Raw genomic sequence first — 25,166 nt, forward strand, 5'->3', positions numbered from 1 at the left:
GGTGTTTAGCTACCTACAGCAATTTAGCCAATTTGCACCTTGTTTATTTAATTAAGGAAAACCGGCTCTGTTTAACCTTCGATCCAATGAAATATATGCAAACTCAAACAAAATCAGTCGCACCCTGTGACGTTCTATCTGGAATTCTGGGATTTGAAGGAAGGAAATTGCCCCACAAGATTAATCTCGTGGATTATTAAAAGCTGGACAACAGGAGAATGAAATTATGGATGAGCTCGTAAATTTCCGAAGTAAACATGATGCAGTTTTTTTTCATCTGCAGTGAGGACGGCTTCCATATTTTCGACATCTCTTTAATCCACTAATTAAATCTGTGCAGCCGCCAATGAGGTAAAGAAAAAGGGTGCCAGCCAGAAGTTTGGGTACACCTGCTTGGGACCAGGTTTTTCACAATTAAAATGGTGAAAAATGTACAGCAAAAGCACCTTTAAAAAGTATTCACCCCCTTGGGCTTTTTCATATTGCATGGCATTTAAGCACAGAACCACGATGTATTTAACATCATGAATTTGTGACACCCCTCCGCTCAAAGTACTCTATGGTGTCAAAGCAAAAAAAAAAAAAACATCCAGACATTTTATTAAATTAATCAAAAATAAAAACAAAAATAATCGATTGCGTAAGTATTCACCCAGTTCCTTTGACGCACCTAAATCACCACTGAAGTAACCAGCTCTCTTCTCCAAGTCACATAATGACTTGACTGGAGTCCAGCTGTGCGCAGCTGAGGTTCTTCACCTGATTGTAAATAGGTGAAGTAAGTGTCTATGTACATTTTCACTGAGTGTAAATAAAAATCTTGCATTTTTCAAACAAATGGTCAGCCAAAGTTGTGCAACACCGTCAGTTATTAAAAAAAAAAAAAGCGTTTCCACCAAGCGTCCTCAAACTTTTGACTGGTATTGTGCATTAGAGCAACGACTTCAGCGTTCATACCAAAAATTGTTTATTCTTTTTTTTTTTACTTTATGTCCACACAAAGTGAAGATATTGAAGTTCTACGTGTACCATAATGTAATTTCCAAAGGGATACTTCCTCTTCAGAGGGGGATTCAAACCCTGATTTCCTCCTCCCGCAGGATCAGTCGCAGGAATGTGGGCCAAGCTTGAAGATGACTCTAGAATGAAACCTGTAAACCAGTAACCCACCAACCTTACATTCATGTTTCACTTAGAGAAGAGAAACCCTTTAAAGCAGCAGAGAGGGTCCCACATGCTGATGTACACTGGGGGTCTTGGCATGGGGGGTAGGGGGGTCTGGTGGGGGTGGGAGTCGGGGATAGACAGCAACAGGAGAACAGGGAATGGAGCCAGAGCTGCGTTAGATATTCCGGGAAGAGAGAGCCGAACTTTGTGAGTCAGAGTTGAGTTGGAGTCCATTGGTTTGGGAACCTTTTTTGGTTACAGTTAGGTTAAAGGAGAAGAAAATCTTTTTGTGGTCGGATCTGGGATAAAGCAAAGGGAAGCGAGGTCTTCTCCGGGGTCCCGAAATGACTGCTTAGCGCAGGCTGCAGGTGGTGCAGTGATTAGTACTTCTGCCTTTGCGCTTGATGGTTACTGGTTCGAATCCCACCATCTGCTGTAGTGCCCTCCTGAGGCTCTGGGTATCTTTACATTGGAGGAAAAAAACATTGCAATTCCATGACAAATGATAAAACTGTCATCTCTCAATTAATTTGAGCTGGAAATTGTGTTTGGTCAGAAATATTTTAAAATTCAATCAGAAACCAAATAATAAAGTAACAGACTCTAGTAATGATTTGCGATGTAACAGTAGCTTTTATCTCACTTGCATGTACATGTCATCCCTCCCTGCATGGTCCAAAACAGGGTAATTCTCCATGTTTGGTCATGGAGTGGCTGCAAAACATTCCAGATGACGGAGCTGTAAACGCAGCCTCGCACACACACCTACAAACACGCATACACACACACACACCTGCGAGCACACGAGTGTTTCACATTAAGCTTGGAGAAAACCTAGTTGACGCATAAGAGTCTTAAAACACATTTGTGTGTAAAAGAACAGTCGCACTGACGCTCTAATTGTGTCCTTTTGTGCAACGATGTCACCTTAATTGTTCATTAAGAAAAAAAAATCGAAGCATAACTTCATATCTTTTCTCCACGTTCAACACAGTTGATCGCTGATTTCTCCAGTTTTCAGTAGGCAATAAGTTGTCCTTAACTCCTCTTTAGCGTCTCTTTAACTAACTTTCCTCTAACCAATTTCTCTAACTTCTAACTCCCCTCTAACTCCTCTCTTACTCATCTCATAGTAACTTGTCTCCAACTCCTTCTCCCTTTTAACACTCTACTCCTCTCTAAAAAAAACATATAAAGAAGTCTTCTCTCGGCTGTGTCTGTGCTGTCTCGAACCCCTCTCTAACCCGTGTCCCCCCGCCCCAGGAAGCTGCACCAGCAGTTTGAGATGTACAAGGACCAGGTGAAGCGGATGGGAGACGAAGCACAGCTGACGCAGGAGCACAAGGGCGACGCCCCCACCTGCGGGATCTGCCACAAAACCAAGTTTGCCGACGGCTGCGGCCACATTTGTTCGTATTGCCAAACCAAGTTCTGTGCCCGGTGCGGCGGCCGTGTGTCCCTGCGCTCCAACAAGGTAGGTCGCCCAACACCACCAGCCCCCCCACCCGCCACTTACTGTATCCACACTAAAATCAAGTACAGTCGGCAGAGGCTGTTTGGTTGGTGCCAGATGATGGTCACACTTCTCAGGCTCTCAAATAAACAGTGCAGTGATTTATTTCAGAGAATTATTGTGATCTAATAAAGTTACTTATTTTTGATTTTCATCAGCAAAATTATTAGGCAGTTTTTTTTTAATGTTTCCCTTAAACAAAATGTTTGAAAAAGAAACAGATTGCAAAATTTCTTTTAATTAGTTCATAATAGCAGCCTTATTTCCCACTCATATGTTATTCCCAGGTAAAACTTTGAACTGATCAAATCCATCTGAGATTTTCATAGCTTTAATACTGTATGTTTGCCAGTTTAAAGGGAAATTTTTATTTATGAGAATCTCCTCTTAAATCCTGGGATTTGAACCCTGGAAAATTTTTGTACCTGGGGCTCCAAGCAAGTGTAGCAGCTCTTGCAAACAAATCTCTTTGATTAGATTCACTAAGTATTGATTATATTGATCTCAATTAATGCTGGTATTTTCTTCCTGCTCAGTTTCTTTCACATCACCTCCTGAAATGTTTTGCTTAGGGCTTGTTATCTTTTAATAAATGAAAACTTTATTAATTTCCAGAGGGAGACTGCAATCTCAAACTACAATGTGTTTAAATCACCTTCCTTTTGTACCTTGATCAAAGTATATACCCTGAACTGATAAGAATACCCTGCTGAATAAATGGTTAAATCATTTTAAATTTCATTATATAAAATTGTAGGCCACCACTTTACCAATTTTTAATAATACCCAACAACAGCAATAATAAAAATAATAATAATGATAATAATAATAATAATACCACAAGGGGGCGCCTGTCTCCTTATTGTTCACACTGAACTGGGCTAAGTGCCTTTGCTACAGTGAACTCAGTCTTACTCGGGTATTTAACCTTTTTTAATTCTTCCCTCAGCTCTAGTTACCGTGTGGCGGATGTGTGCTATATGCGCCCGCTTTGCCCATCCCGTGCCGTGTTTGTGTGACACCTGTGACCGCGCTGACGTCACTCTCTCTCCTCTCTCCCTCTGCTCTCTGTGTGCTGCACTCCTGCCTTCTCGGAATTGTGATAGGAGGACAAAGTGGTCAGCATCTTCTTCTTCTTCTTCATTTTACTGTTAAATATTTACAACTCACTATATGTTTCTTGTCGAACCCTTTACTGGATTTCATGTGATGCTCTGCATGCGCTTCATAACACCTGCAGTTCAGCGAGGCAGAAAGAGGGTTGATGTCTCACCTGTCGGACAGGTGGAAGGAGACTGTACTGATTTGCATATTAGACTCCATTGCACACAATCATCAGGATATCGATGGCTGGTTTATGTAATACTTGGCTGCTCAGTAAACGTTTAGTGTAACAAATCCATCCATCCATTCATTATCAATAACTGTTTGTCCAATGCAGGGTTGTGATGGTCTGGGTCCTATCCTGGAGGCACAGGGTGTGAGGCAGGGTGTCAGTCCATCTTAATCACACACAGATACACACGCTGTGGGTGATTCAGTCACCACTTCCCCTGAAACACATATCTTTGGACTGTGGGAGGAAACCAGAGCACCTGAAGGAAGCCCATGCGAACATGGGGAGAACGTGCAAGTTGGATTCAAAACCGTGTGCAAATGTGTAATCCATGAGACTGAAGCTCCAGCGCTACCGGCTGTGCCATTGTGCCACTCGGCAAACAGCCATATAATATTTAAGCAGGCAATGTAGCAGCCGTGATTTGAACCCACCTTCACTCGAACCCTGGACCGGTACATTTCTGCTGCTACTTTGGAAGTTCCTGGAAATTTCCTCAGAATTAAGACATCCTGTCCATGATGTGCAGTCCAGTGTGGGTGCAAAGCCTGCAGGTGCACGCTGGGAGGATAGTGTCAGCTGTGAGGGTGATTGACCGAAGGTTGTTGATGTGATCTAAAGGTTTGAGCTGTTCCTCAAGGCCTCCCAGGCGCTCATGGGACTTGGAGAGGGGCTGAGGGTCAAGGGAACCACCGACACGCTCGGTGCCAGTCCCTCCTTTGTTGCGCAGGGAGTATAACGGGTGCGATCGGGTTTCGGGATCCTGCGGGGCAGAACCGAGGCCCGAAGCTGGACTGCGTTCAGGGCAACCCTCGCCAAGTGTCCCGTTACTCTGGTCTTTGTGGGGCGGCGCGGCATCGGCTCGGCGCAGGAAGCAATGCAGTCGCAGACAAAAGTGCCCCTTTGATCTTGAGAGAGCGCTCTCTACTGGAGATATTAAACACTTATCTGCAGGCTGACATGCTGATGTCACTGTATTATAATCTTATCTGCAGCAGATGGGTTTTAATAATAAAAATTCATCCTGGTCGCCAGTCTTGTGGTTCTTGTACCGCAAGTTGGGGGCCCTTAAAGCGAAATGAGAACAATGACGTCTACCCATAATTCTCACTGCTGTTCCCATAGCGCTGGGGAGGGGCAGCGGGTGGGCAACGGTGGCTCCGCTGCCCGTCCGTCCGACTGCGGCGTGGCTGGCCGGGCAGCTGGCGGGGCCCTGGATCGAGTTGCCCAGCCCTTACGGTGTCCAGCCGACCGGATTCTCTTTCAGGCCCCGGGCTGTTGACGTCACGGCTGGTCACTGCAGCTCGTTCAGATCTCGCTCCCAAGGTCACGAGAGATGAGTCTGGAGTCTGGGGTGCCGATGCTCCTCTCCACCTGAGCAGGTGATCATCCACCTCAATGGAGTCTGGGCTCCTAGCAGTCGATCAATAAGCCCGATTTAAACGGTGACCGTACATAGAACACGGGGCTGCAAATAATCTAGATAGATGTGGACCGGCAGAGAAAATGCACGAGAGCAGAAATACAGTTTAACCCCTTAGTGTATTTGAGTTAATTTGGAAATGTGTGTGTTTGCGAGACATATAATGACACCTACTCTTTTCCACTGGTGACAACATGATGCTTGTTGTGAGACACCATCAGTATTTACACGTCTCGGCATCTGTCGCAGCAAACACACTAATACATTACACACATTTCCAATACAGTATACACATATAGGTATATTATATTAAATATAGGTGTATGCATGAAATAAGGTTAGTATGTGGTGCAGTGGTTACACGTGTCATCATCTAGTTCACGGACCTGGGTTTGAATTCCGCTCTTGCTCTAGCACCCTTGATTGAACTGCTGGTTCTTTGTTGATGCAGTGAAAGTTACCCAGCTGAGTACTGGGGTAAGTCATTATAAGTAGCTCAGTGTATGAACATACTAGTGTATGCATACACATACACATACATATACACACACACACATATGCACACACACACACAGTCTGAGACCACTCATCCCAAGCAAAATCGTGGTGGGCTGGGGCCCAGCCTGGTGGCATGGGGCATGGGCCTGGGGGGGCACACCTGGGGTGGGATGCCAGTCTGTCACGGGGCACCCCAAGCAGGACTCGAACCCCAGACCCACCAGAAAGCAGGACCTGCCCCCTTGCCCTCTGCCCCCCATACTAGTGTAATCAACTCAAAATGCAAGTGTAAACATCCTATTTTCCAAAATAGGTGATGAAAGTGTCACCAGCAGAGTTCAAAGTTTCATTGTTTTGTCATGTAGACTAAACATGTACATGGTGTGAAAATCATTTTTTTTTACCTCCGGAAAGTGATGTAGTTTGGAGAAGTTTATGGTAAATGTTTTTTTTTCTTTTTTTTTTAGAGATGAATGGATGATAGAATAATAGGAGTGATAGGAAGCCATGAACCAAAGAAGGTGCGGGGCAGCACCTGGTGTAGCACCTCGAACTCTGAGAATCCGGGTTCAAATCCCACCTCCTGCTGTAGGACCCTTGAAGCCTTGATCAAGGTCTTTACCTTGAATTGGTGCAGCTGGTTACCCAGCTCAAGTGTGTAAATCAGTGTATATTCCCTTGGAGAAAAATGTGAGTTAACTGACCCTCGGCGCCCTGCGCAACTGTCAGAAAGAGGAAAAAACACGAATCATTAGTTAATAACAGTTAAGATGTCACGTGTATGAAAACAAATAACGAACATCATTAAAATGTAGCAAGCAGATGCTCAGTGAGTAGTAAGCATTTATTGTGTGATCTTCACCCTGTTTTACGGTCTGTCGGCTCGGGTTTCGAGCAGGAACATCCTTGGATCCGATCGCGGCACACGTGTTGCGCGCGAGGCGCTCCGCCTTCATCGCGCTCACTTCGGAGTCGCGTGGCATCGCGGGGGGTCGGGGTGGGGGGGACGCTCTGCATTCTTAATGAGCCCCAGTCAGCTCCGGTGTCTGGAGACTCACGCCCGCATCTATTAGTAATGAAGACATAACTACTATCAGACCGATGGCAAGAAGAGGAGGCTCGCGCTCCGGCCAGGCGTAGCGCGCGCCTCGTTTTTCCCGCCCGTTACGTTCGTTAAGTAATCGAACCTCTGCGTCTCCGGAGCTCGTTTCAATTTATCTACTTGCGTTTCCCATTGTCTGTCCCTCGAGGGTCTCTTCATCTGCTGGAGACGCATTATTATATTAACATATTATGTTTGTTGGACACTTATTATTATGCGCGTTTTTTGTCGGGCTTTGAAGGATGGGCGACGTCACTTCTTTTTTGGAAACGTAACTGAGTGAGATTTTCGGAGGGGTGGGGCGGGACCGCGTGCGATCCGAGTGTGCTTCGGGGGGGGGGGGGGGGGGGTAACTGACCCCCTGTGAAGACAGGTCGCGGTCGGTCGGATCTGCGCGACGAGGATTACAGACGATGCGCAGCGACAGCGGCATCATGGACCCCCCCGACGGCGCGGGTAAGGCTGACAGTGGGCGGGGGGGGGGAGGGGGCGCACCACCGGGCACCAATAATTAATACATAATCCACATCTTCTGATGGCTTTCTTATCATCTTTGTCGCGCACGTGGGAAGAGCGCGTTTAAAATTTATATTAAATCCGTTACATGAAGAACTAGAAAAGCGCGTCAAGGAGGGAAAAGTTTCAGCGCTGAAATATTGTCGCAATGTTAGTTGTTACTAATATAATAAATGTCAAGATGGGATACAGCCTGGTGCGTGTCACGCTACAAATCCCGGTTTAGCCATTTTCATGTGTCTTTTAATTATAATTTAGTGCAGTCTATATGCTAGGGGCAGCGGGTGGCACAGGGATTATAGCCGTTGCCCTGAAGGACGCGGGTTCGAATCCTGGGCCGGCTGTAAACCCCTCGGAAGGTACTTGCGTGAATTGTTCCAGTAAAAGTTACCCACCTGTACAAATGGGTGAATACCTGTGAGCACCGAGGCTGTGAGTTGCTGTGGGAAAACTAAGCATCCGCTGAACGAATCATGCCTGAACTCGGACTGTCCTGTGCTGCATCCAAGCGCGTGTGAAGAACATCACCATAATTTCAGATGCTGTTACAAGGTGGCGGCGGTGCCCTGTCGCGGGTATTTGGCTGTGGAGACACACAGGGTAGTTTGTGGGGGGTTTTTTTCCAAGCAGCGGGGTGGTATGTGATACCCCTGAACGCTGCTGTTCCACAACAGAACGAATATGGAGCTTGACGCTAAAATTAGACCCTAATTAAATTTAATGCGCCCCTCTGTGTGGCACTTCTGGCGCGTGAGCTCTTCTGGAAATTCTCCCTGCTTTGTAGGGTCTGAATGACATGTGCAATGTGCCAGTGACAGTGTGGAGACGGACAATAGTTTGTGACGTATGAGGACTGATCAACATGACCCCTTATAGCATGTTTGTGTTTAGCTGCTTTCAGTTTTCACTGTACCAGTACTGTATATATTGCTCTTATATAAAACACCCAGCTATACTGAGAACATTTTCTCCCTAAAAATGAATGTAAATGTAAAAAGACTTGCACCACAATAATGCACCATTAATTGTTACTGAATCTGAAGATGCATTTTATTACATTTACATTTATTTATTTATCAGACGCTTTTCTCCAAAGCAACTTCCAGTGAACTCTAGTGTTATCAGCCCACACACCGTATTCACCACAGTGATTTACACTGCTAAATACACTACTTACAATGGGTCACTCATCCATACATCAGCGGAACACACACACACACACACACACACACTCTCTCTGTCATTCACACCCTATGGGTGAACTTCAGCAGCATGTGTTTGGACTGTAGGAGGAAACCAGAGCACCCGGAGGAAACCCACGCAGACACGGGGAGAACATGCAAACTCCACACAGACTGTTTCCACACAAATGGTGTAAAATGTTCTTGATAAGCTCTGATGTTTATTTTGCTGTGAGGAAAACCAGTTATATGTGTTTTGCAGCAGATTGTTCACTATGTGAATATTTAACCTCTAAAGTGACTTTACATTCTGTGCCACAGACTGGTGTCCCATGCAGGGTGGATAGCCTAACCCTGAACCCCAAAACCCTAACCCTAAACCCTCAACCTCAGCCCTAAACCCCAACACTACTTTGCGTTGCATGTTATGCTTCCCTAAATTGGGCATACGGTTATAGCGAGGCAGTGACTATTTTTAAATGGATGTGTGACTGACTATCATGAACTGAGTATTTGGTTATATGTAATTACTTAAAAATCATTCTTTATTAGTAAATTATACAAGGGCTTTCCAAAATTGACCAAAATTGCAATGGCTGTTATATTGCCTACTGAAATATTATATTGTAGTACAGCTGCTTATAGGATGACACAGTGGTGCAGCGGGTAGCCACTGCTTCAGTCTCCTGGGCTAAGCATTAGATAGATATTGATAGATTTGAATCCGAAAGGTCTCTGTGGAGTTTGCTTGTTCTCCCCGTGTTCACATAGCACCTCTGGGTGCTCTGGTTTCCTCCCACAGTCCATGTGTTTCGGGTGAACTGGTGATACTGTTACTGTTAGTGTGTGCAAATGAATGTGTGATTGCCCTCTAGTGGACTGGCATCCCACCAAGCGTGGAGCCAATGTACCCCTGCGTCACACCCCATCCCCCAAGACCCAGTAATTAACCAGCATTTACAGACAATAAATGAATGAGTAAAAATGCCTCTTTGCTTTCTGTCCGTTGTTCATGTTCAGTGGCACCGACAGGTGAAGTGACGTAATTTCTCCAGTAGGAGGCGCTCAAACACAGCACGCATGACTGGTCAATGGAGCTTTAAGTTTAACAGTGAAGGCCCCGCCCCTTCTGGCTTTGACATGAATTCAAAGTAGCTAAAATGACAGCCAAGCACAAATGTCACAGCTGAAGGGTACTTTGTGTCCCGATGGGAATTCTCTTCAAAGCCGTAACACATGTGTCAGGAAAATAAATAAATATGCAGTGAAAGCCATTTAAAGCAGTGCAGTTTTTTTTAACATGATCTTCAAAGAAAAACATCAAGTTTTCGCTCACTGAAGCTGGGATTTTAACTGCATGGCCAGATCTCTACGTCTGTCATTAAAAAACTTGTAAAACTGTGATCAGTATTAATTTAAAACCAGTTGAACCTTACAGAAGCTCAAGCCAAACTGCAGCCTTTGTTTATTCTGGGGTCGTTCATGTGACCAAAGGTCACGTGACCCCGTCTCTCTCACGCTCTCGTGTTCTGGGTACCATCTCCCTGGTGTAGTTTGTGGGGGAGGGGGGTCAAACCCCTGTCCGAACAACTGCAGGCCTTCACGTAGACTCAGGATTAGCTCCGTGAGCTGAGGGCCTGGAGTCCGGAGCCGTGGGGTCCGTCGAACGCTTGTCGTCGTGTGAGAGGGTGATCCCACCATCCCACAGTGCATCCGTAAGCCCAGGAGTCTCAGATACATGTGTTTGACCTGTTAATAACACTATGAGTTGTGAAAATTATAAAACAAAATAATTACATAATTAAGGCAGCCCAGTGTGGATATAGTAAAAAAAAAAATCTGAAGTAGATCAATTATAATAATCTATCTCTCATCAATCTCATCTACTTGTCCAGTGCAGGGTCACAGTGGTCCGGAGCCTATCCCGGAAGCATGGGACTCAACTCGGCGTGCGCCAGTACATCACAGAGCAATCACTCACACTATGGGCAATTTAGAGACGATTACAGTAGTTTATACATATTCATTAACTCAACCCTTATCACCAATGCAGCTTGCAGTGTTTTAACTATTTATACAGTAGGGTAACTTTTACTGGAGGAGTTTCAGAAGAAGTACCTTGCTCAAGGGTATTGCAGTAGAAGGAGGGATTAACACCTATGACCGCTGAACCCGAAGGCAGCAGCTCAAACTACTGCACCACCTGCTGTCCTTATATGGCAATTAATAATTACGATTAAATGAGTTATGTTGAAATTACATTAAAAATTAGGTTTAAAAAGGGGGCGCGGCGTCACAGTGGATTTGGCCAGGTCCTGCTCTTTAGCGGGTCTGGGGTTCGAGTCCCGCTTGGGGTGCCTTGCGACGGACTGGTGTCCTGTCCTGGGTGTGTCCCCTCCAGCCTTGCACCCTGTGTTGCCGGGGTAGGCTCTGGTTCGCCGCAGCCCTACTCCGGACGAGTGGTTTCGGCCTGTGTGTGTGTGTGTGTGTGTGTGTGTTTATTTCTGGTATAGGGAGCTTGATGACACTGCTACCTCACAGCACCTGCGCTGTTTGGGTGTTGCTTTGAATCTGACTCAATCAGTGTGGAGTTTGCATGTTCTGCCCGTGTGTGTGGGTTTCTTCCGGGTGCTCTGGTTTCCTCCCACAGTCCAAAGGCATCTAGTTCATGTGAAGTGTTGACTTTAAACCGCCTGCAGTGTGTAAATGGGTGTGTGCCTGGTGTCCTGTCCAGGGAGTACACCCTCAGCCCGGTCCCAGGGATTCTAGGATAGGCTCCGGACCCCTGGGACCCTGCTCGGGACAAAGCAGTTAATGAATCTGTGGTTTATGGTGGCAGGTCAGTGCAGTGTGAAAGCTGGGTGTTTCCCTTCATCCTTTATACACATCAGGCTACATCAGAACACACTGTGTCTGCTCTTGGGAGGTGTGTTCAGTGGCAAGGGGTGCAAGACCCCCCCCTACACCACTTGGACTCCTCCCTGTTTTTTACAGTAGGATACACACTCTTTTCCAGTGCTGAGCGCCAATGAAAATGTTTACTTCCATGCCACACCTGTGCGAGAGGTGGCTGCGGGAGTCGTACCACAGTAATGTGAGCACCGTTAAGGGACGTCAGACCGCAGGCGTTTGTGAGGTCGTTCTCTTCACCGCGGTCATTCACCTCAATTACTGCAATAAAACACACACTGTGTAAATGGCTTTTATAAGTAGCTGTGAATAAGTGTCTCTCGTGGGCAGATGATATGTGGAAGGGTGATACCATAATGATCATATCCAACGCCCTGAAGACACATTTGGAGGTCTTTATAAGCCCGAATTCCGCCGAAATTGATGTTTTAAAGTCTGTTAATGTGGTCTGTCGATTTTCAGCTTCCTTTCTTGTGGAACGTCTTTGCGTTCCTTTTACCGGGCCATACTCGTCGAAGTCGGCAGTCCTTTGTACATTTTCAGTTTCTCCGCTGTGTCACGGTCACCACCTGGAGTGCTCAGCCGCCTGGTAGTGCAGCGGGTACTCATGGTACCTCACAGCTCCTAGGCTGTTGGTATGTTCCCTGTGAGTTTCCTCCAGGTGCTCTGGTTTCCTCCCACAGTCCAAAGGCATGTGCTTCAGGTGGCTCTAAATTGCCCAAAGTGTGTGTGACGGAAGGGGGGGTGCAGTGGCGCAGCGGGTTTGTCCAGGGCCTGCTCTCTGGTGGGTTTGGGGTTTGAGTCCTGCTTGGGGTGCCTTGCGACAGACTGGCGCCCCATCCTGGTTGAGTCCCCTCCCCCTCCAGCCTTATGCCCTGTGTTGCCAGGTCAGACTCCGACTCACTGTGACCCCGTATGGGACAAGCGGTTCGGATAGTGTGTGCGTGGGAGACTGCTGTCCCATTCTTTGCAAGATTTTCTACACATCTGGTCAAATTTTCCAAAAAACTCTTCTGGTGCAGTTTGACAGCTCTGAGGCTGGACATATTGAGAGAATGTCAACACTTTTGTCTTCTTTTGGACACGAACGGGTCTTGGCGTGGGCCGGTTTGCGCTCTTTTTGTCACATGATGAACTAATTATGTCAGTACTCTACTGTATCTCATAAAAGACATTAAGAACAATAAATTGGCAGAAGTAGCTGAACACTGTAATTTGCTTTAGAGAAATACATCAGATATATAAATATAAATACTATAAGAAGTTATAATGCATAATGTCACATACACTGTATCGGGAACATGCTGGAAGCCCCTCTCTCCGTCCCACGTGTGCTGTTCGTTCAGGGTGTGAAATGTCAGCACTTTGAGCTTTTGTGGCAGTTCCATTTTACTGCCACAGGGGGCGCCACATACTGCTGTGCCCTCGAGCGCTCCAATAAGGGCATGGAGCACCACTGCTTCACAACTCCGAGTCTGGGTAATTTTTACCGCATCAGCTCGGTGAGTACCTTAATCAAGGGCAGGAAGTGGGATTCGAACCCGGGTCCTTTGAATCAGCTCAACTGATTTCGGCGTGGCGGACTCGCAGCACCGGAGTGGACTTTATGCTAATTGACCTTGTGGGGGGTAAGTAAAGAGATCGAGGGTGATGATGTGACGCAGGGTTTGAGGGATGGTTTCCTTTTGTGAAAAACCACAATAGTGGCCCCAGGAGGACAGAAGGTGACCCTGTTTTACCCTGTGAATCACCAATTGTACTGGACCCTCTGAGCACTGTCTTATACTGTGCAATTTGTTCAATGAAAATAAGTTTCTCCATAAGACTATCTTAGCATCACTTAATTTTAAATGCTAATTTATGGCTGCAGCTACATGATCTCCTGCTGTGCTTTTTACTTCGCTTTACTGTAGTAAGTAAGGTGAAGAGCTAATCTAAGTGGTGAGGGTGCTCCGTCAAACACCTGACCTGTGGTTTTGGTCAGCCAGTGCGGTGTGTAGTGTGGGGGTGGGTGTGGGTGGGGGATGTGGGGGGGCTGCTAAGGGTCCCTCTGTGGAGCTCAGTACGTTAATGGTCTCTCCACCGCTCCTCTCTCCTGAGCACATGCAGGCCCATTCATCACCATAGCAATTTTTTTAGTGACTCAGCGCCGGGAGGGTGGAGCCAGGAGTTATCAGAAGCTGTCAGAGGGGAGGGCATTAGGAGGAGGAGACAGCGAATAAGGGGAGGGCACAGTGGGCGGAGCTAGTTGCTAAAGGGAGGGCGCAATGGGCTGAGCCTTGCATTAACGAGAGGGCTCGGTGGGCGGAGGCTGTCGCTATGGGAAGGGTGCAGAGGGTGGAGCCTATCACTAAGGGGAGGGCACAGTGGCGGGGCCTGTCACTAAGGGGAGGACACAGTGGCGGGGCCTGTCACTAAGGGGAGGACACAGTGGGCGGGGCCTGTCACTAAGGGGAGGCCGCTGTAGGAGGGGCTCCCGTCGCCTGCTCTCAGACTCCCGAGGCAGAACGGGACAGAGAGTCGCGCTGTCGCACCAGAGCCAAGGCAGAGCTTTGTGTTTTTTTTGTTAGCGTCGCGCTCCTCCTCCACCTCCTTCGGACCAGACATGACCTCGACTCCTCCGGTCCCGGGTATTCCTGCGCTCTCGTCCCTCCGGGCAGCTGACTGCCTGCACCTGCCAGCGCGCGGCAGCCACAGCGGAACCGCGTACGCTTTCCGGGCGGCCGGCGCCGGGTGTTAGGGGTGTCAAACAGGTGGCCGAGACTGTGCGTGTGGGTAGGTGGGTGAACGGGGGAGGGGGGTCAGGACAGCCGGAGAGGGCGGGGCCACGTTCTGCTCGGACCGCGAAGGCGCATCACAATGAGCTTGCGGGCGTCTTTAGTGCCGCGTCCGCGGCAGTTTTTGTTTAATTGCCTTCTTGGTGCGCGGTGAGACTTGAAGGCAAACGCTATTGACAGACTGTCCGTCCGTCGGGGTGAGGAATTGTCGAGCGCGAGGCGGGAACTGCATGTGAATGCCGAATCCGTGGGGGGCGGTGCGCCCTTGGTCCTCCGTCCTTCCCCCCCCCCAGTTGACCGCTTGTCCCAGGGATGGCCCCACCGGGGGGGTGGAGGGGCTTCGGAGCGATGCAGTAGAAGCCAAGCGTTGCCTAGGGCGATCGGGGCTCCCCTCACCCCCACCCCCACTCTGAGATTCATGGTGCTAATGTTTTCGCTGCGGTGTGTGTGGGGAGTTGGCTGGGTGGGGATGGGTGTGGCGGGGGCTTAGTTTTCAGCTTTTTTTTTTTAAGCATGCAGTTTTTCTTTCACGGTCATGGCTGGCGCCCACCCCCAGGTCCAGTCCTCCCCGTCCAGACCACCCGCCATGACCCGGGCACCCTTTCTGTCCGTCCATCCTTTTCTCCACCCGACACGCTGGCAGAATCACATTAACCGTGACATGATCTGCCAGTGTGGAAGATGCACGAATGTATGCATGTGCGCATGAGTGTAAATGTGCCAAAATCTTCCGGTCATTTTCAATGAGTGCAAGACTGAGCTGTGCAGCTGCCCTGAAGGGGATGCTGGGTGAAAGGGACTTTGCTGTAGTCGCTGTGCTGCTGCGGGCGGGGAGTCGGCGCTCTGATCCCGTGCCTCGGCTGACCACGCCCCTCTCCCGTCCCCCGCGCAGGTGATGTGGGTGTGCAACCTGTGCCGAAAGCAGCAGGAAATCCTCACCAAATCGGGCGCCTGGTTCTACAGCGGCGGCTCAAACGCAGCGCAGCGGCCGGGCATCACTGAGGAGTCCCGGGGCCCACGGCACGAGGAGGCGCCGCGCGAGAAGAAGGCCAAGTTGCAGGGCGCACCCCCTTTCCAGGAACCCTCGGGGGACGCGACCGCGCCCGTGTCGGACAGGAACAGACCTCAAGGGCTCCCGCGGCAGGAGTCGCTCAGGAGCGGTCCGGGATCCGGAGACACGCCGGGCGACAGGTGAGCAGCATGAAACCCTCTTTGAACATCTCAATGCTGTGGCGGTTGCTGCATTGGCCACTAGGGGGTGCTGTGGTTGAAGTTTATCTCTGTGGATCCAACCCATCGGTCATGGTTTGCAAATAATCCAATCCTGCTTTTGGTCACATCAGATAGGGATACAGGTGCGGAGCTGTCAGGAAGAAATGTGATTGGTTGCTGTTGTGCCCCCTGTGTCCCTTAAGATTTCCCAGATCCTGTAATAAATACGGCAGCTACCTCAGGGCGCTGTTCAACCTAGCGATCCCACCCCTTCTGAAAGGACTTTCTGGGGTCCAATCCCAGGAGGTCGGGTGGCCTTAAACAGACCCGGCAGCACACTTCTGACACAAATTAGGTTACATTAGGGTGTCGTGGTAGTTAAGGTTCCCCAGAGCTTTCAGGGAAGTCCAGTGGAATCAGAGCGGCTGCACTGCTGGTGTCTGATCACCCACGAGGACCCCCTGAATGGCTGAGTCACCAAGGGCTCGACGTCAGGAAGCGATGGGTGCCTGAGGGGCCTGGCGACAGGGGGCAAAGCGGGGCTGGGAGACGATCGTGGTTCGTGGCTCCTTTCATCTAATCCCTCGAGCCACAATCGACGAAACGGAGCCCCAGATTACAGGAAACACTTTGACTGAGAAAACCCCGCAATGAAGTTGGAGGCTCATTACGAGTCGAGAGCCCCCGCCACCTCCGCTCCGTTCACTCGTTCGAACCTCCGCTTCTGGTGCTGAACAAAGGGCTCCTCTCCCAGCGTCAGCAGCATCAGCTCCTGTCATTAGGAGGAAATATTCATGTTTTTGTGGAGACAAACCTTTTGTTGCACATTGCTGTTGTATGGTTGGAAAGTTGTCCCAGTACGCTGTTTTTTTCTTATTTTTTATTATTTTCTCCCCAGCCTGGCACTTCCCCCCTTTCCTTTATTAATATTTCTCTTTTGCACTCCGATACTTGGAGGGGTCGTCGGAGGGGCCTCGCTGGGAGTGAGTGGCAGAATGAGAGCGGGATGTCTTTGTCAGGAGAGCGCAGCTCCGAACGAGATTCGCTTTCAGATCACACGCGTGTCTCTCCGCCGCAGCCCCGGCAGTAAATCTGGGGAGATATCTGTTGAAGGTGTGTCACGGGCTGCTTGGATGCTGATGCACGCGTTTCCTTTAAGGTGTATCCTGTTCAGCAGCTGTGTATAAAAATAGCACAGCAGTGGTGTAGTAACACTTCCTGACCGCTTGGGGGCTCATTTTCCTCACTCACCGAGCAATGGAATCATTGAAAAAGCCACAATATCATATTAAAATGTGTTTGATTTCAAAATCAGCCGCTTCCCCGGCAGCTCCGTCGACGTCTAATTCTGAGTTGCTCATCAAGTGTGTCGCGGTTCAATTTGACGGCGACGAGCTGCTCGGCCGACGACAGATATCGGCGTCTGGCTGCGGCCCTTGTGTGTGTGTCTGTGTGTGTGTGTGTGTGTGTGTGTGTGTCCGTGCTGGAGTCGTGGGCTGTGTGCGTTGTGCTTTCTGCTAAACGGCTGTGCACGTGTGCTCCGCTCATCTGGCCCGGGGAGGCAGGAACTCTGTTTATGACCTCAAAAGCCCCCTATTCCATCCAGGCCTGTCCCATCCAGACCAATCCCATAGTGCCTTGGTCACATAAATTAAAAAATAAGAAAAAATATCTGCACGTTCCCTCTATCGTTCTCTCTCTCTTTCTCTCTCTCTATCTCTCTCTCTGTTTGCCCCTATCCCCCTCACCCTCCACCATGACCTCATTTACGGTTCATTTTGAAAATCTCTGTCAGTGAGGGAGGGCTGGAGAGATGGGCTGGGAGGTGGCGGGAGCCTGGCTCCGTCCCCCGTGCTGCCTGTGCGGACCTGCGCTTGGCCGAAGCCCTCGGCCGCTCCCTCGTTTTCCCGAAACGGCCCTCAGCGCCGAGGCCCCTTAAAGCGCATCTGCCGCATTGCGAGGCTCCCCCTCTGCACCGTCTGAGCGCTCGTCTCTAACGATATGGCCTCTACCAGCTTGAGTGGACAGGAAACACTGAGATTTTGCAGTTTCTGTACAACATCATTATGTTGAGGCTGGGGGGGGCAAAATATAAATCATGTCAAGCACATTTCCATCTTCTTACTTGGTGCCTTCTGCTGCTCTTCTCCTAGGAGAGGCCAAGCGCTCGCTCGCCTCATGGCTCATGTTTCTGCCACACGTACGTAGAGGTGTACGTGAGACACTTCGGAAACTCTACAGATCAGTGTTAATAATAATGCGTCTCGGTAACCGTGGAAACAGCACTGATTTTTTAAAATTCACTGATGTTCTTTATTTGACGCTAATTTATTGCGCTGATGCTTCTCTCTAAAGCGACTCACAATGTCAGGTTTGTTCACTAAGCTACTTACAGCGATTTACTACGATTGGTACAGTAAGGCTATTTTTATTGTCGGTTCAGGGGCAGTACCTTGAACAGAGGTATTAATAAGGTGTTGCCGGATTAATTGTGAAAGGGCGTTGTATTTTGAACTCTGATTAAGGAAATCTATCCAACTGCATTGTTTCTAGAATCTCAATACAGCTTAAAGCCAAATAAGCGGAGACTGGAATAAAGGCCTTTGGATATTTTATGTTAAATCAGCATTCCCGACATTCCCCCCACCTCACCCCACCCCATTTGGCTTCTGCAGGGTTTCTTTGGTTTAAAAAAAGGAAAATCTATCAGCCGAAAAAAAGTGCCACTGGTTTATTGATGATGCGTTCGCTGTCCTCATTACATTCTGCTGTATCTCTCTTAATGTAAATCAATTCCTATAACCAGTGGAGCTTATACGAATGTACATGATTATTGGCAGTTATTTTCTATCCAATTATGTGTGACTCCTGAATGATTAATGTCTGAAATGGGCTTTGACACATTCAGACGTTTAATGGCTATTTACCGGGATAACAGAAATTCATCCAGGTGCTTAATGGAAACTGACTATTTACTTTTTACGTCATATACGGATGGAAATGGCTGCATTTTTCTTGTTTTTTTTTGGGGGGGGGGGCTGCGCAAAGAAAGCTGGGTAAGCACTTTATGTTGACAAGGTTGCGTCATCGGTAGTGTAGTCATCTGGGTTTTTGCCTTACGACCTGAAGGATGTTGGTTTGAATTGCACCCCTGCTGTTGTACCTTTAAACAAGGCATTGACTTGAGTTAACAAAGTAAAAATACCCTGCTGGATTAATGGGTCAAATACCGGTTGGTTTGCAGTAACTGGGGCAGCAGATGGTGTAGTAGAGCTGTTCCCTGGTAATGTGATGGTCTCCGGTTCAAATCCCACTCCTGCTGTAGTACCCTTGATCAAGGTATTTACTCTTAATCGATACAGTAAGATTAGAGCTCTAAATTAGTAAATCATTGTAAAGCTGGTTATCTAACAGTTGACAAAAACAAGAAATGAAGAATTTAGAAAAAAAAAAAATCAGAGGTGTTTGCTGGAGAGAGAAATATTTTATTCAGTTTGCTCAAAGCTGATTCATTCATCAATGTAGAAAATGAGTAAAAAAAAAAAGAATATATCTGCAGTACAGTCGAATATTGTCATAGCAGGACATTTCCTGTTGGAGATAACGGTTATGATTGATTGGGGGGGGGGGGATGTCCATAAATAGAGCCCCTATTGCATAAGCACCTACAGCCTCTTTCATTAATCTCGGAGAATGCTTAAATTAACTCGAAATGTATTTCACGAAAAAGGAAGAAAGAAGGGGGAGAAAAGTGCTGACAGCCTATTTATAACGTGAAATAACTGTGCAAAGGGCCTAATTCGTCTTGGTCTCCGCGGTGTCACTCGAGCGAGCGCGCGGACACTCGGGGGACGAGTCACGGCGGAGAGGCTCGCGAAACAACAATAATTACGCCGGGATTAGAATTTAATTACTTCCTCGTGTTTCTCGAGGTTTCCCCCACGTTCAGACTCGGTGTCTCCAAAAAAAAAAGAAAGAAAAAGGAAGAAAGGAAGACAAAAAAAGAAGAAAAAAAATACCGCTGTCTTATTAGAGCGGCGCGCGATGGGAGGCAATATTGCGCGCGACGAGAAAACAAATAATCCCAGGGATGTTGTAGATTTGTAATTAGTTTAAGGAGATTTCTGTGCCGCGCGCGGCCTGAGATGATTGAAGTCAAAGAGAGGAGTCGGTCTCACCCCCGCATACTGTACATCCCGCTACTCGAAAAGGACAAACATGTAAAATGTTTGCAAAATATGTAAATATTTACTTTGTATGTGTTATTGATGGTGCGGCGAAGCCTCAGGTGGCGCAGCGGGTAGCGCTGGTGCGGCTCGTCTTTTCGGCGTTGTGGGTTTGGACGTGGGGTCGAATCCGACTCGGCCTCATTGGAGTTGGCACGTTCTCCGCGCGTGCTCGTCGCTGTTCTGCTGCCGCTCTGGTTTCCTCCCATAATCCAAAAATGTGGTCAGCGAGACCTGCGGTGGCACGTTTCCGAGCGCTTTGCTCCCACCACTGTCCTCCGAAGTTGAGCCAGTCAGGTCTTCCGCATGTAACTGGAATCAATAAAAATACTAAAAATGAAGCTAATTAAAAATGTAAAATCAATTCATCGGTGCGTCGCTATGTCCTCTTGTCCGTATGTCCAGGAAAAGTTGATGATTATTATGGCGGCGGTGTTTCTCGTAATTTTTGGTCTGTATTTCAAAGCAAGTTTCGGAGCGCACCTGCACTTGATTGTTAAATATATACTTATATATGTCGGATTTGTTTGATTGATATGTTTGAGTATAAACAATAATTGCATATAGCATACATGTAGGATGTTGCCTGTAGGCAGAAAGTAGTGTAGTGTTCAGTGCTTTTCTCTTCTGATCTGAAGGTTGCTGGTTCGAATTTCACTCCCACGAAGTTCATTACGCAACATTTTGCACTGCGCTGGACGAAAGACGCAGCTAAATAAAGGTTAATGGGTTTAATTTGCAGCGGGCACTTCAGGGCCCCCCCCACCCTCCTGGTGCCACGCGCAATGCGCGCCCTCGCTCCTCTCCCCTCTCCGCTTCAGTCCGTTATGATGCCGCGCGTGTCGCCCCTTCATTCCCCCAAAAGAGCGTTTTGGATGCTCCGCAGCCAGATGTGGTCGGTGCACCGATGGCCGCGTCCCCTCGCTCGTGCTCTTGCGTCGGTGGGGGGAGGGGTGCGGGACGGTGTGCGCGAGCGGACCGTCTGTACGAACACGCGCAGAACGACAGCGTTTCATATAGCGCTGTGTACGTGGAGCCCCCCCCCCCCCCTCCGCCCAGCTCCCCCCTCCGCCCGCCCACGCACCCACCCCCGCCCGGGTACCGGGGATGCCTGGGAGAGGATGCTGTGAGGAGGATCCTGCCACGCGCGGAGGCGGAGAGCTCCCCCCCCGCCCCACCCCCCGCTGCACCTGCATTCTCCAACTTGTGTTCGCGATGAGCGAAGGAGCCGCGATCATCGGCCGCTCATCGCAGCGCAGGAGGACAAGGAGGAGGAGTATGGCACCTGATCGCAGCCTTTGCGCCTGATGCCGCCCGGGGGGGGGGAAGCTCGAGCGCAGGTGGACGAGCGCTCCGTGAAGGGGGCGGGCTGGGGGGGCCGCGCGGGAGCCCGAGAGCCGGCAGATCGGGGGCAAAATGCAATTCGAGACGCTGCGTCAGTTCTGTAGCTCCGTGCTGTCCCACTTCAACGGGGCTTTCTCCCCGCCCCAGAACATCCTGCACACGGAGCTGCTGGAGCACGCGCTCGGTACCATCGGGTGAGTGGCGCCTGCGGGGGGGCGGGGGGGGTGGGCGTGGGGGGGTTGAGGGGTTTGATCACGAGACGGACGCGTGAAGGATCCTTGACGGATGCATGATGGACGCGTGGCGAACGCATGCCGGGCGCGTGATGTACATCGCAGGCGCGTTCCTGCCGACACGCGCTCTCGCCTGCCGTGAACGCGGACGCATCTGGAAACTGCAGTTGGAGATGTCCTTCGCTTCGGTTGAGTCCTGAGAGGATGGCGACGGTGTGCGTGTATATATGCGTGTGTGTGTGTGTGTGTGTGTGTGTGTGTGTGGAAGGGGGGGGGGGCATGAGGGCAGGGCTTCCGATCGGTATTAATGATGATCAGATTAATTGGCGAGCGCGAGAGCACCGTGCGCGTGCGAATCGGGGAAGCGCAGCCCCGTGACCGGTGCTCACCTGCACCGCGTCCCTTTCCGTGCATCAGTCCATCCTGGGTGTTGCCTTGCCTTCTCCCTCTCATTATTAATGCAGTCCTGCCTGCGCTTATGTCATATTTTGCCCATCATCTTATCCTTTAATGAAACAGAGTATGTTAGAATATTAAAGGAATAAAAAGGACACGTGAGCCTGTTTGATGTACTTACTGGTGGCCGATCGGGATGTTTGTTTTAATTAGGCTGCATTGTGCTATTAACCTGCACCAGCCTTTGAAGTGTAGCACCATTGCTCTCCTCTGCTAATGTGTTTCGTGACATTTCCCGAGTGAAGATGTGCGAGTGTGTGTGTTTCTCCATCTCCCAGTTGGCCCAAGTTGACAGCTGAGCTCTGATCTGCTCTCTGATTTTGAGCCTCCGAATGGAATCGGCAGAAGTAGGTGGTTGAGGACCTCTCGGCGTGCCTTTTTTCTGTAGCCATGTAGAAAAAGGAGTCCACACTCCGCAGAGAGGGAGAGAGAGAGAGCAAGAGAGAGAGAGAGAGAGAGGGAGAGAGGGAGAGAGAGAGCGAGCCGGGGCCCCGGGCCGGCCATGCTTTTAAAAGAGAGGAAGAAAGTGGACGCCACAACCTTGCGAGGAGCCGGTGGCACACGCTCAGGAGAAAACAACGCGCTGACTGGAGAGCTCGCTTGGACCCGAGCATCTCTGCCATAATTTGATTGGATTTTTGAATGCCCTGTGTCTGCCGTGCACTTTCCTCTAATACCAACCCCCTTCCCCCCCCACCCGCTCAGGTGTGTGCCCTTGCTAAACGCTGTGTTTTTGGCACAAGCACACAAGTAATTTCCGTTTAAAGTTGGACACACACGTATTCGGTGCACGCACGTACACACACACGCATGCTGTGATGCACAGAGCAGCAGAGAGGAGAGAGAGAGAGATCCAGTATTTTCCGGTACAGGGCTCTCACAGTTAAAACAGGCAGGGCCTGACTCTAAGGATTGTGGGTCTTCTCCCATATGCTTTTCCCCCTCCCTCAGAAATAATTCACAGCGCAACTGCTTTCCTTTCCTCTTCACATTACACTGCCAAGGACTGAAATGTACAGATGGGAAATTATTCTTATTATTATTATTATTATTATTTCCAAGGATGCAAATATGAGTATACATAATATCTGTGTAGTAAAATCTAAATACATCATTGTCAGTATAGTGAAAAAGGTCTGTCACTGTGAGAGAATCTCTCCTGCATGGAAGTGAAATAGAAGGGAGCTGATGATGATACTGGAAAGTGGACTGTGGACAGCAGAGCAGCTCAGAAAGTGACTGCGGTCGAGTTGCTGGTGGGGCCGCAGCGCTCGAACCCCGGGCATTTTAGACTGAACTGTTTCTGGAAAACCGCCCCGCAGAAATGATCTCTGCAGGTCGCTCGCAGGCTGCTTATGGAATAAACGAGAATGTTTTGCTCCGGGTTGTGTTGGAAATGAAATTAACAGCATAATTACCCTGCTTGAGCTCCTGAGATGATCAGAGGTGTGTGTGGGTCCAGGTGTGGCTGCTGTGTAAGGAGCTGTTGCGGAAATCGGGGACTACACCTGCTGAGGAGTGTGTTCCTGGACTCTCTACACTCGTTTTTACCACGCTCGATAATGCTTTTACCGTAATGGCAGTGCACAGGGTGGTACGCGGTGTAAAGATTTGTGCTGCTACATTTGGCCCTGGCGGTTGTAGGTTTGAATCCCACCTCCTGCTGTAACACCCTTGAATGTGATACTTGCCCTGAGTGACTCCAGTTAACGTTACCCACCTGTTTAAAAGGGCAAATCACTGTAAATTGTTTTGGAGGCACATTTTTGATAAATGTAAAGAATAACCCCAGTGATCCTATCATTGTGTTGACATTAAAACTATACATTTGTAAGGAATGATGTGCTGAACATGTAAATAATCCTTACTGTGTTTATGAGTTTGTACCCCACCCGGGATGTCCCCTGCCTCATACCCCATGGGATAGGCTCTAGACCACCTAGACCCTGTGCTGATTTCCAAAAAAGAATGGATAGGTATTGTCCCATATTACTGCTGGCAAACAAATTAATGTCCAGTTTATTTTGGGGGTGTGTTGTAACTGTTCCTTTGCTTTAAAAGCATAGTTCATCACTTCCTGTCTCTTACCACTCCTGGGACAAGGTTGCCTGCCTCGCACCCGGCCGGGCAAATGTGAGGGCTCCTTATATCATGGTCCGCTCCTGTTATGGGAGTAGCGGGTTCGCTGACACGTCGGTGTGTTATACGACGGCGTGCGCGCTTGCCGTGCCGCCCACCCACCCCCCTCCGCTGCCCGCTCAGCCTGACGGGGCTTGTCATGCGGGGACCGGGGAGACCGGAATGCTGCGAGGACAAAAGCGGTGATTGATGCTCGCGGGCGAGCCCGGAGTTCCAAACTGCCTCTTCTCATTGTCGCCACGGCGACATCAAGGCGCGGCCGCTGCCAGTACGCCATTTACAGGAAAAGCAGGGGAATCTATCATTTGCCATGTCGTGTGATATATCGAATCTGGGCTCCAGAGCAGGTCCGCCGCAGCGCGTTAGGATCTGAACGGCAGCCTGCTCGCTTGCTCACCGACACGCTCGTCCCGTGTCCCACCAACGGTGACTCCACTGTGCTAAGTGCTTATAATGAACATTTTCCACTTGGACAGTAGAACGGCAGTGCAAAGTTTACCACCGTGCTTGGGTAAATACCCAGCAGTATGGTGACTATGTTCACCTGGTTGGATTACTTTTGGGTCGGTGTTGGACCCTTACCCAAAACGACATGCCAGAAAGACCTGACGTCCAGACGGTGACTTCAGGGACCACTGACATTAAACAGGATGGAGGACAGAGATAAGAAGCTGAGAACATACCTCCATCAACAGCTACTTCCTAATCGGTAGTGTTCAAAACCTAAATATAAACCCGAATATTATCTTGGATAGGAGCATCAAAGTGCTGCTCCTGGTCGTAAACTATACAGCAGTGGGTCATAGTCCTTCTGCGCTGCTTGCAAGCATCTAAACACCTTCAGCTGTGACACCAGTTGAGAGTGCAGTGGCGAACCTACTCCTACAGCTTTGGGCCTATCTGCGCTGTTGTTCTGCAGCTTCTTTACCACAGTTGTTTCAAGGAACCTCAGTGAACTTTTAAATTCTACCTATAGTCTATTCCTCTTCTTCTTCTTCTTCTTATTATTATTATTATTATTATTCAGCTGATGCCTTTGTCTTACAGCCCATAGTAGACTCTGGCCATTGGACAACAGCCATAGACCAGACTGGTTGATGGATGTTCTTTTATGTATGAGCAGCAGGTAGTGT

The 25,166-nt window shown here is 49.0% G+C and overlaps 1 protein-coding gene across 3 annotated transcripts in view; it reads left to right on the forward strand.

The window, feature by feature from the left end:
* Nucleotides 1-25,166, forward strand: part of rims2a (regulating synaptic membrane exocytosis 2a) — a 182,905-nt gene that overhangs the window by 31,280 nt on the left and 126,459 nt on the right. For all 3 annotated transcript variants that reach the window (XM_029259821.1, XM_018763027.2, XM_018763028.2), the window contains 3 exons: nucleotides 2,431-2,641; nucleotides 3,787-3,798; nucleotides 15,316-15,614. In XM_029259821.1, the coding sequence (XP_029115654.1) occupies nucleotides 2,431-2,641; nucleotides 3,787-3,798; nucleotides 15,316-15,614 (522 nt within the window). The remainder of the gene's footprint in view (nucleotides 1-2,430; nucleotides 2,642-3,786; nucleotides 3,799-15,315; nucleotides 15,615-25,166) is intronic.

The sequence above is a fragment of the Scleropages formosus genome, chromosome 18 (assembly GCF_900964775.1).
Source record: "Scleropages formosus chromosome 18, fSclFor1.1, whole genome shotgun sequence".
Taxonomy (NCBI): Eukaryota; Metazoa; Chordata; class Actinopteri; order Osteoglossiformes; family Osteoglossidae; genus Scleropages; species Scleropages formosus.